The sequence below is a fragment of the Channa argus genome, chromosome 7 (genome assembly GCF_033026475.1).
Source record: "Channa argus isolate prfri chromosome 7, Channa argus male v1.0, whole genome shotgun sequence".
In the NCBI taxonomy this organism is placed as follows: domain Eukaryota; kingdom Metazoa; phylum Chordata; class Actinopteri; order Anabantiformes; family Channidae; genus Channa; species Channa argus.
Genome location: NC_090203.1, coordinates 395,903 through 408,195, shown reverse-complemented (window position 1 = coordinate 408,195; position 12,293 = coordinate 395,903). Strand labels below are relative to the sequence as shown.

General features: G+C 39.2%; 2 protein-coding genes across 3 annotated transcripts; one reads left to right on the top strand and one right to left on the bottom strand.

Annotated features, from left to right (window-relative positions):
• The first annotated feature begins 101 nt into the window (after positions 1–101).
• Positions 102–6,003, top strand: LOC137130846 (uncharacterized). 2 transcript variants are annotated; one of them, XR_010914904.1, is made up of 6 exons: positions 102–2,484; positions 2,920–3,077; positions 3,241–3,297; positions 3,461–3,586; positions 3,937–5,338; positions 5,455–6,003. XR_010914904.1 is itself a non-coding variant. In XM_067511465.1 (5 exons), the coding sequence occupies exons 1-5, from the start codon at positions 2,358–2,360 to the stop codon at positions 4,078–4,080; spliced, it is 612 nt and encodes a 203-aa protein (XP_067367566.1). In that variant the 5' UTR covers positions 102–2,357; the 3' UTR covers positions 4,081–6,003. The 2 variants fall into 2 exon arrangements, 1 of the variants encoding a protein (XP_067367566.1); XM_067511465.1 differs by having other exon boundaries at positions 3,937–6,003.
• A 111-nt stretch (positions 6,004–6,114) lies between these two features.
• si:ch73-139j3.4 (CD82 antigen) lies at positions 6,115–11,978 on the bottom strand. The gene is made up of 8 exons (XM_067511459.1): positions 11,745–11,978; positions 11,252–11,330; positions 10,964–11,076; positions 10,652–10,726; positions 10,440–10,532; positions 10,104–10,301; positions 7,406–7,489; positions 6,115–7,251 (listed from the first exon to the last, which is right to left on the bottom strand). The coding sequence occupies exons 1-8, from the start codon at positions 11,808–11,810 to the stop codon at positions 7,006–7,008; spliced, it is 954 nt and encodes a 317-aa protein (XP_067367560.1). The 5' UTR covers positions 11,811–11,978; the 3' UTR covers positions 6,115–7,005.
• Between the last annotated feature and the right edge of the window lie 315 nt (positions 11,979–12,293).

Genomic DNA, 12,293 nt, shown 5'->3' with positions numbered 1-12,293 from the left:
CAAACGTGTGCAGAAGTGTGTTGTTACATAAAAGTAAATCCCAAAAAAGAAAACACAGAATGACAGAAGAAAAAAAAGTTTATCCTGACTATTGTTAGTGATTTTTACTGTTGATAAAACTCAAAAGAGACACTGAGCTGCACGAATGTCAGTGTGTTGTTGAGTGCATTAACAGACTCAGTCAGAATTCCAGTGAAGTGTAGAGAAATGTAGAAAGTGATTGCACAGTGTTTCTTCAGTCTGATGAAACATTTCCTGCAGCAACAATAAAATGTCTCACTCACGTTCATCATCAGCAGCAGCATGACAACAACATTTCTGCTGCAGAGCTGCACGACATCTAACTGCTGTTAATCACATGTCCACATTTACCACAGACTGAAGCACTTCTACTGCGGCTTCTGTGTGTTTCTTAATGCTTTGACAGAAATTGTTTATGGCAGATATTAAAAACAAGAGACTGAAATAAACTGGAAACTGAAATAATACATTAAAGAATGAGAAAGAAGAAACAGGGTAAATGTTTAATCCACTGAAAATTAAATCAGATTTAAAGCACAAAATCACATTCGTCTTAGATTGAAACTATTAAACTGTTTTCACTTGGATCCTTTTGCAATTTTCACCTTTTTTTCTATGAAATTTAAACAGCACAGGACATCGCTCTCAACCAAAGAAAAACGAACCCAAAGAACCAGTCTGTGTGTGATAAACCTGTTTATTGTTTCACACTGATTGATCCAATAACCTCATTTCTCACATATTCACACAGCCACGGGCTTTATATTAAAGCCTTCAAAACACAGAAACACTCAACACTTAGATATTTGGAAAGAAACAACAACTTGATTATTTACATTAATCTGCATATAATCTATCTCTTTTATGGGGAAATAAGGACATTTCATTTTCACTTTCCCTAAAAATTCAAAAACACACAGAGCAAAATTTTAGCACTAAGCCACCTGACAACAGACCCAGTCTGAACACAAACTCTACAAGAGGCCTGTTGGTTTTTTAGTAACTGGTACAGTTATTGAGGGCTCTGTGTGTTCCTGATCTTAGTTTTACAACAAAAAGTTACTGTGGAGTCTACAAAGACGTCCTGAGACTTCATAAATTGGTTATTGTTCTGACCTGCAGTGTGAAATTAGGATATTATGTACACAGCTTTGTTATTTTCTAAACAACAACTTCTTCAGTTCAGTTCCATTTGCTTCAGGTGGACTTTAGTCCAGTGTCAAAATAACTTCATTTAATCATTTCATTTCAATTCTAATTAAACACCAAAAGATTCTCTAAAATGTGTTTCCAGTATAGGTTTTTGTGGCAAATAAAAGTAGTGAATGAAAAGTGAATAAAAGAACATGGAGGAGGATGAAGGAATGAGTGTCATGTGGTCACTCTCCATGTTATGAAACATGGAGAAATGCACAGATCTGAAATATACTTTAAAATAGGTTTTTGTTCCCGTTCATGTTACAAGTTCATCAGTCAGAAGTTAAGTTGTTCCTCTTTCTGGTTTCTGTGTCTCAGAGGAAATCTGGGTTTAAAGCTATTTGTCTTTGTCGTATTTGTGTCACACTTACAGAAACGAACACAAAATAAACACACTAACTAAAATAAAAAAAACAGATAATATAAAAACAAAAACTGCAAACAAACGTCAAACAAACTAACAAAAACTACACAGAATAAAAACTGTGTTCTAACAGCACAATGTCTTCCCTGATGTAATTAGACAGTTACTGTGTAAACTGTACTGAGTACTGTACATAACAGTTAACACTGACATATAGATAAAGTACAAAATGGACTTAGATGGACAAATGGAGCCGCAGGATGACCTGCAGGCGATCAGTTTGTTCAGCAGCTTGTGATGTTTTCATTGGTTTTACAGAAATGTCTTCCTCTGGGTTTTTGCCTCATAAACTTGTTGAAGTAATTTCTTGGCATGAGGCTGAGAGGACGCTTTTTAAGAAAAGTATTTGTCATATTTTAATACATGCATTTGCAATAATAATGGCACTGATTCAGGTTTTTTGTTGCTGTTATTTGTGTTTTTCCCTTTTGTTTCCTGCTGATCTGGAGCTTTGTCCTGATGTAATCAGTGACTCAGTCTCAGATGAAACGTATGGTTAAACAGAAATCTGAATAATGAGGAGGATGATGATGATGGTGATGAAGGTGTGGTCTTGACAGGTGATGAAACCCGTGGCAGCGGCGGCAACAATGCACCTTCAGGCTGAGTCAGTGCTGAGCGAATCTGAACACTCGTGGAAATTGGATTGACAGAAAACTGATGTCAAACCTCCTGAGAACACAATTTCTTTGGAAGACACTTTCATTCAGGAAGGATGAGGATAAATATCAGCATCGCACCCTCCAGGAGAGAGCAGACTGTTAACAGGGACCAGAGACCAGAGCAGGACTGTCAAACCAGGACCCTTCAGAGGACTTCAGAGCTGCTTCATTCCTCCATCAGTGAGTTTTTCTACCTTTAGTGAGTTTATTTGTTACAGTAAAAACTGTTTTGCTGCAGTGTTTAATATTCAGAATTTTTATATCTTTCCACCAGATAATGCATTCTCATTTCTGTGTTTAGGGCTTGTTTTTGTGTAAAATTATTGCTAAAAAGTGAAATGAAAAATGCACTCAACTGAATTTTATGGCATTTATACCAGTGAATGTTTCTCAAAGCTCCCATGAAAAAATTTAGCTTTTTCCAGCTAAATGTTAGACAGATATTAGACTGTTATTTGTTATATAAACATGTTACTTGACTTGATATTTAAAGATATTTTACTGATACTTTGGGTAATTTGAGTGATATTTAACAGATATCAGCTGGTATTAGGATGATATTTGAGCTGCCACATCTTCCATGTTTAGTTAAAAAGCCTCCGCTTCTTTTTGCAGTGCATTGTAGGTACCTGATAATCCTGGGGTTGTGGGCGGAGCTTGCTGCATGTGGAGTGTTACAAAGAGACACAGTGGGCAAAGATCCTGATATGCAGAGCATCATTGAGGACCTGCAGGAGGCACTGCAGAATTACAGCAGCTTTCTCAGAAAGATGGTGAGACATCCAAGGGTTGTCACACCAGACTCCCTGCAAAAAACACGTTTTTAAAAACACAACTTCCAGATCAAAAGTTTAACTCCGTGAGAGGCTGCATGCATGTTTAGCCACTTTTAGATGTTAAGTGAATCTTGTTTGTGTCTTTGTTTATTGACTGCAGAACCACTTCAGAGATTTGCCAGTCCTGTCCTGCAGAGACGCTGCTCACTTTGAACAGGTAAACCTCACACTAACTTCTCCATCTAACTCTTGAGTGTTGGACATGTTGTAACCAGTGGAGTTAATGGGGGGTTAGGGGAATTAATTTTTTTCTTATATAAAACATGTTTTGTCTGTTGTGTTCAGCCCTTTAAAACTGTTGTGACTGTCGGTTTGTGCAGTCAGCCTCGGTGGCCTGCAGACTCTCTCGGTATCAGATGTGTGTGAGGGAGCTCAGGTCTTTCTGTCCTGATGTCGGTGCTCAGGCCCAGGTCATCACACTGAATGAGGACTTGCTACAACACCTGGTGAGTGTTTGTGCTCTGAAAGAGAAACAAGAACACGTTTTAGGACTGAACACATCCACATGTAAGTGAGTCTGCAAGACGAAAGAAGCACAAATAATTGTGACACAGATGGATCTGTTTTAAGTGTTGAACTGCACAACGGTCAATAAGTTCAGGGAGCCTGAGCTTTTTTCTCTTTATTTTAAATGCCCTGATCTAAAACACATTCTCACTAGCATCATCTTTAGGTGATGGTAGAGGATGGTCACGGCCTTTCTCAAGACTCCTTCGATGTTAAAATGTGAAGCATCTTTGTGTTTCTGCTGCTTGAATCTGGACTGTGGGTCTAAGATGCGTCTGTGTGTTTTCAGAATGGATCTGACATAAAGCAGGATTCTGCAGAGTGTCCCACCTCCTCCACCATCTCCTCCCAATCATCAGAATTCGACTCCATGCTTAAATGCCTCCAGTGTGTTCAGTGTTGGAGCCAGCAGGTGGCAACAATGGGCACATAACACACACGTAATGCTAACAACAATAACTGTCTCGTTCTAAACTTACTTAAATCTGAAACTAAATCATAACCCTAAAACAGCTCATTGAAGATGTGAGGACTGGACAGTGTCCTCACAACAATAGTGTTCACCTATATGACCTCGCAATGACAGAAAAACATGTAAACACACAAGACAAACATCTCAGCCCTAAAACTCAGAGTTCTGCCTTTTGGGGACCTGGTTTAAATGATATGTGAGTCCCCACAGATTCACTGCAAACATGTTTGACATGTGAACCAGACATTGTCCACTATGAGACGAACCTAAATCCCCTGCTACCTTTCTAAATACATACATGTCAACCAAAGACTAAAGTACTATCTTCTACATTTAAATTAAAGGTCTCATCCAGTATTCAATAAAAACATCTCAAATGTTTTTATTTTAAGTAGTAACTATGTCTCAGTGGATCTTGTTAAAATGTTATAATGCTGCAGAAAATACTTCTTTAGTTTCATTATTGAACCTGAACCAGCTTCTAAAAAAATGTTCCTGTACAGGCAAAAACTTAATTTTAAGTTATCTTCAGAGAAACTTCTCATAATGATGAAGGAAAAATCTGACATTCACAAAGTCCATTTTAATTAGTGGAGTATAAAGTTTTAATGCTGTGTATCGTTTTTACTTATGTAGTTTTTACACCTATTTTTTCTACCGTTTATTTATGGTTATTTGAGTTACAAAAAATATAAATGTGAAGCAACAAAGTGAGATGTAATATAACTGGGTAGATTCTAAGTGATAAAATTTGGAGTAAAATTGGAGTGAAATTTCCATAGCACCTGGATGAATGTTACCCTCTCTTTTGTCAGGGTTTATTGTTCATGCCCCAAATAATCTTAGACATGCTATAACAGCTATACTGTGAAAACCATGCAATACATCCATTATCTGTGCCGACTAGTCCTGTAAGGGTGGTGGGAGCTCGAGCCTCTCCCAGCTGTCACTGGACAAAAGCCAGGGTCCAGGCTGGATTGTCTCAGGGGCATCCTTGCACAGCCTGCACCTGGACTCCTGCCTAGTTTGGTAGACCCCGACCTCTACTGATCTTGTACTTGGAGTCTGTTCTTGTGTGGCCAAGATTTGTACCTCTGTGCTGTCTTTCAGTCCAGCTTTGTTCAGCCACTTCTTCTGCCTGCTGGTAGGACATACCGTGCAGGGGTTTGTCCTTCCATGAGGGCTCCTGCTCTTCCTCCTGTGGTTTCAGCTGTCCAAGGTATTTACTAAGCACACCATCACCTGGGACCATCTTCCTGATGTATTCATGGATCTTTGTTGTTTCCTCCTGGATAGTGGCTCTGACACCCATTAACCCTCATTTTCCGTCCTTAGTGTACAGTCTCGGTATGCTGGATCTGGCGTGAATCCCCCTGCATTGTAAGGAACTTCCTTGTGTTAATGTCAGTGGCCTCTATCTCCTCTTTTGGCAAATTTATTATGCCAGCAGGGTACTTGATGAACGACAGGGCACCTGTGTTATTAGCCTGGACCTTGTTCTTCTCATTCTGACTTCTCAGGACTTTCCTTAGTCTTTAGGTGTTTGGCAGTTGCTGCTTTCCTTGTGGCCTCTTCATGGTCCCATTTGCCTGCTCGATTCCAACATACTTGTGTATATATATTTATATATAAAACGTGCTAACAGACATGTTTTTGTGCATCTCAGGGTTTGACATATGACACATGACAGTTTTGACAAAAACTTCTTCTTCTCTGGCACAGCACAGCTCCTTTCACAAACATATACATTTGTTTCTGAGCTCTTTCATTCAAACAGGATCCAGTTGATCAAAGCCAAAAAGACTCAGCTCATCAAATATCCATAAGAAATTAGTTAAAACTAAAGAGTTTCTAATAAGATAAATTGGCTAAAGTTTTGTTTCTTTGTTTTTCATTATTAACATGTAGTCAATATAATTTCATTATAGTTTGAATGAGTAAAATACAAGAATTTATTTATTAAGATTTGATGATTTGAACATAATTGCTGCACTCTTTATACTATGTGAAATTTACTCAGATTTTTATTTAGTGTTACATGCCTCAGTTTTACAGTGTTTATTTGTTTGAACCCATCAAAACACATTTCCAGTACATTAAAGCTTCATTCACCATCAAGCCATTAACAGGGTTATATATCTGTCTGTTTCCCTGTGTGTGATACTGTGATTTATTTTGTTGTTATGATGGAATTGCGGCGCTAAAGATAAAAAAAAAGCACACGTGAAATGTGTTGATGTATGAATCACGAGTAAATATTGATTGATCAAATGTGTTAATCGACCATCTGAGGGTTAAAAGAGGCCTTATGTGGAATAAAGGCTGAGTGCTGGTCATGTGATGATGATACAGGATTGATTAACTTACTGTTTGCTGGAAGAGAACTAATAATTGTAAGAAATGTATGAATTCTTTGAAATTAATGTGAAATCAGTGGCTGGATGAGAAGTGTGATGCAGTCACACAGTTTACACAGTCCAGTAGAATTGCCGCTGTTGGTTGATGAACTGCCAACAAACAAGATGTTTTTAGGAATATAAATAAACATTGACGTTTTACCTGAAACTGGTTTGGCATAAACAAAGTTCAGTTGGTCCAGACCAAAAGGGACAAACCGTTCAGATTGGCAGATAAAAAGCTTTGCGACAAAGTTACAGTGATTCAGAACAAATGTGCAAGTAAAACACATGGAAAGTCTTATATCTTGACATAACATTGAATAAATACATATTTTTAAATCACTATGTTAAAATTTGGAAATAGATGATGATATGTTGATTTGTTTTAAGAAGAAAAACAAAATAAAGTTCCTTAAAACAAAAGCCATTAAACACAAGCTGCTACAGAAAACATCATAGCCTTTTAGAAAACAGTGTAGTTTGAGGTCTACTTGTCTGGATCCAGATCCAGGTACCTGTTGTCATGGTGATAAGTCATGTGTGGTTCATTGTATAATGTTGGGTGAGTGGGGTCTATAAAATCACCAGCAGGGTCCCCGTAGATGTAGTTCTGCTCTCCATCGTCCAGGTGCTCTGAAGGTGTGTGGTCAGAGTCCACCAGGTGACTAGTTTTTTTTAAAGATTTTCTACCTAATGCACGGTAAAGGTAGATCGTGACAACAAACTGAACCACCTGGAGGGAGACGTACAGAGTCAGTGGAGTATAAAAGTAGCAGCAATTGTTTTGAACTGAATGTGTTAGTGTGAAAAAAGAAATACATTTGAATAAATCGATAAACACTCTCTTACAGTCTTATGTTTTACTGCTTTGTCTTTTTTAATGTCACCTGGATTAGTATGAGACTGATGTCCATGCCGACAATTGTCAGGCTGTTCTCCCGCAGCCAGACACTGAGCTTCTGTTTGCAGCCCTGCAGCAAAAACAACTTGTGATGTGAATAAAGAAACACACCGTAAAACCAAAATATGTACACTACAAACTAAACATATAACATGCATCCATATAGCACCGTATAACCAAAACATGTTCCCAGGTCAGAGTAGGTATATAATCTCTCCAGCATGTGCCCTAAATCTACCACAGTGTCTGGATTGCTACTTCAAGACTTTTATTTTGCAGTCACTACCTGTTCCTGGTCCCTTCATGTTTACTCCACTTAAGTAATCTCCGGTAATCAGTTTCACATGCTCTCACTCCTTTGTTTATATACCTCTCCAGTTCCCTCACCAAACTACCAGGTTGTCTGTGTTCTCACCTTGCCTTTCCAGCCTTCACTGAGTTCATAATTTTTATCTACAGTTTGGACCACACTACGTTTATTGACCTGACTCTGCCTGCCACTCTGGTTTTGTGAGTAACTGCTTCCTGTTGACTCTCTGTTGCCGACTACATGAATGTCTAAGGATTATAAGTACTGTTATGCCCCATGAAGAATAAAAATTAACATGAGCCCTTGTAACCACATCATTATAAGAAGAGGATTTACCATGCTATGTCTATGCTTTAATCATGCCATGCACACCGTTTTTAACAAGCCATGTGATTGTCTGCCTGTTAAATTATATGGAGCCCAGAGCTAAGGGATTTTGGAATTTTAATATTGTGTCACTCAAGGGATTTGGGAGTTTTGGATATTGTGTCAATGAGGAATTTTGAGTTCTTTTCACGTTAGAGATTGCCCACGGCTACACACACCCACTACCAGGCCTGCCTCTCTGTTACGGATTCAGACCACTACATCTTCCTCAGTGGACTGTCCTCCCACTGTTTCTCTACCTTTTCTTAAAGTTACTCACTCCCACTGCATCTAAATATCTATCTACACTGTCAGGACAACACTCCATGTTTTCCAATAAGACCCGTGCTTCTCCTCCAGACTTCGGTCGTCTCCCCACTTACTGTAGTAAGTCTTGTCTCATGTTTAGACTCCATATCCAGCAAGTCTCTGCTGATTTACTCATCTGCATGTCCTCTCTCATAGACTTAAGTTCAGCACCACCTAGCGAGTCAGAGGACTGACTATCGCCATCCTGCTTTGCCAACCATATTATTTTATAATAAACTTTATTTAAACGGAGGGGTTGTGTCAAGCGCCTTACACACTGCTGGGCATGTGAATCTAATCCAAGCTCCCTCTGAATGTCAGAATCTCTAGGACTGAGCCTGGTCACCCTGCAGGGTGAAGACAAGTTGCTGAACCTACAGGCTGGGTTGGAATATAGACTGACAGATTAATGTCCTCGGGCAAGACAATGAACCCCGTGTGTGTGTGTTTGTGTCAATGGGTGAATAATTTTAAAGTGCTTTGGATAAAGATGCTATAAAAGCAGAACATTTACCAAGCTTCAACCCACAGCTCAGCTCCCCTTCATCACAACAGTTCAGAAGAATGTGGACATTACTGCTTCCACCTCCACCATTCCAGCTGTCAGGCTTACATTTTATTTTAACCTCACAAGTAAAAATTAAAATAAATAAATAAAACTGTCCTAGTGTATGCTCAAGTTCATGGTAAATGTTCGGCACTTATATAGCGCTTTTCTACCTTTTGGCACTCAAACTGCTTCTTATTTACCCATTCACACACACACTCATACACTGATGGGGGAGCTGCTATGCAGCTGGCCAACACTCACCGGGAGCAACTAAGTTGGGGTACAGTGTCTTGCTCAAGGACACTTCAACATGTGACTGGACGAGTCGGGAATTGAACTGTGAGATTGGTGGACAACCGCTCTACCTTCCTGCGCCACAGTCGCCTCGTTCACAGTGTAATGAAGCCAACAGAACCACATCATCTGCAAAAGGCCGAGAAACAACTCTGAGGTCCCCCAAACCAGACCCCCCCCTCCAGCTGCACCGTAAAATCCTGTCCATGAAAATCACAAACAAAATTGCGACAACACTGACAAAGGCCACACAACACTTCTTACAGAGGCACAACTCCCACTGGTTGAACAAGGACCTGAGGACTCCTAATATAGTAACCGATCAGCCAAATAAGGTGCTAGACCATTGAGGACTTTAAAAGTGAGTAATAATATCTTAAAATGGGTCCTTAAGTGAATAGGAAGCCAATGAAGAGAATGCAACATGGGGGTTATGTGGTCACGCCAAAGAATTCTGCTCCAAATGTAGCTGCTGAAGATTCGACTGGTTAACACCAAAATACAACGCATTACAATAGTAAAGCCTTGAGAAAATAAAAGCATGAATATCATTAATTTTCAAAAACAAAAAATTTGTTTTAAATATCCTCCTGAAAGTCAAGAACATAAAACTATTTCAGATATACAGATATAATCAATGAAACATAGGAACTACATACAATATGTTAAATAAAGAACATGTAGTTATGTTACTTTAAGTAGCATAAAAAACTTAACTTACATCACATAAAAATAACATTAAAAACCCATAATATGTGGAACATAAATTAAAAACACAGGCAACAAAAAACAGTGTTACAAAAGAAATAAGACCTAATAAAAATACAATAAAACCATGTATATGTACTACAGTACCTGATCATATAATTTGTTTCCTTGTCCAAACAGCGGCCAAGTGAAGTTTAGGAGCTCAGAGCACCAGGATGAGTTAAAGCTGGGACGAGTGGAGCTGAAACAGGAACAGGGAAGTACATCTGGATTGGTGAGGTTCAAAGTCTGGATGTAAGAGTTCTTCAGCCAATCAGCAGGCCCAGTCCTGCCACAGCATTTCCCCTGACAATCAGTTAGTAATTAAACCAGTTACCAGCTAGTGAAGTAATCAAGCACAAAGATTTGTTAAGGTCTTTTATTTTGGTGAGGAGCAGATGGTGGGAATTGAACCACCCACTTTTACCCAGCAGAGCCACTCACATAGTGCTGCACGTTGTCCATCAGCTTGTCCGCACTGTTTGCGCCGAACTGAAAGATAACCTTGTCCACTGCTTCATCCAGACCCTGTTCAATCTGCTCCGAACAAACACTGCTTTGTTATTTTTACAAAGCACAGATGAGCTTCAGGCTGATGTCTGACCGACAATTAAGGAAATATCAGTAGGAATCTGAAATTTAAAAAAAACTTTCACCTTGTTTCTGTTTATAAGCAGCAGCAGAGTGATGAGCAGCTGACCTAGGATCAGGATGATCAGGAAGGCCAGGTACTGAGGATGTGAGGGATATTTAAGACTCATCAGAGGTGGTAAGGTACATCCATTTACTCAAGTATTGTTTGGGAAGTGATGAGCACCGCTGATACCATGGAGCGTGTAAAACAAACACTGGAGCAGATTATGCAGGATTTTGTAGCTCAGTTCTACTTACAGCAGCTCAAAACCAATGTATTGAGTTTTGTAAAAAGGCTGATGTTACATGAGCTGTTGTCTCGGGCTGTGACTCACTATCAGCAGCAGGAATCTGTGCTTCCCCTCAGCTGCTACACATCCAATAACACCGACGGCGATCGCCACTCCACCAATTACCAACAGCCCTAGTGCCACCGTTCGCAGCTCCACTAAGTACACACAGGGGAACACACACATTAACACAAATACCTTTTGAAAAATCATTTTATTGATCTGTTTCATTCCTTCAGTTTAAACTGGTCCTGACAAGTAAATATTCAGCTTGGACACAGAATAATAGTTTCCTGCTTTCAGTCTTTGTGCTAAGCTAGGCTAACACTTTACCAGAGGAGACGATGGTCAAGAAGTTTCCATGGTCAAACAAGATCCAGATTCCACAGCCGCCAACAGCCAGACCCAGAAGCTGCAGACAGAGTTTTAAGGTCAGACTCAGTTTGTGTTCACTATTTTACATCAGCTTTTATCACCACGGTGTGTTCGCTGTATTATCCTTTTTTGTTGTTTGTTGAGTAACATACAGTTGGTCCACCATAAAGACTAAAGAAAGATCTGTTTTTACAGTGAACAAATTTAGATCACTTCAGTTCTGTCGGTTTTTAAAGATACAATAGGAAAAGTAAAACTACAGATTAGATATTAATTCATTGACTAATACAGGAAGGAGACTGAGAATTGAGTTTAATCTCAGAATTTGTTTTGATTTCTAATGTGGGACTAAAACATATTTCATACCAGCAGATCTCTGGTTTTCAACCGTGAACCTTGTTTCTGAGTGGATAGAGGCTAGAGCTGAATTTATAGATACATTTTTCCTCACCAGGTAGATGGAGTTAAAAACTGCAGAGCAGAACTTGAGCAGCTGAATCTTCAGTTCCAGCTTCATCTCTCTTTATTCCAGTGGTTCTGCTGTTTGTTGGTTCTCTGCAGTAGAAACATAGGCAGATATTCTTTAGCAGAATGTCTCACGTCTGTCTGTCAACAGTAAAAGCACCTGAGATCAGAGTTCACTTCCTCCTAGAGAGTAAACATTAAGCTGTCTCCATGGGTTCACACACACACAGTCTGTTCAATTCATCCAGTCTGAAATTTCCCATAATGCCTCTGGGGAAGAGACCTGTGATAACTGGGAACAAGGAAACAGAGAATCTGTTATAGTCTATCCAACTTTCCTTATGTGGTTTTCTTGTTCAAGTAAAAGTACTAATGCCTGACTGTGGAAAAACTGTAGTATAAGTCATTATTATGAAGAAAACGGGAACAGTAACAGGTCTTCAGAGTTTTCTGCGAATCACTTAGTGAAGAGAAGAACTAAGATTTCATGGTTTTTCTCCTGCCTCTGTTTGTTGCTTCTTCAGAGTTTGATTTG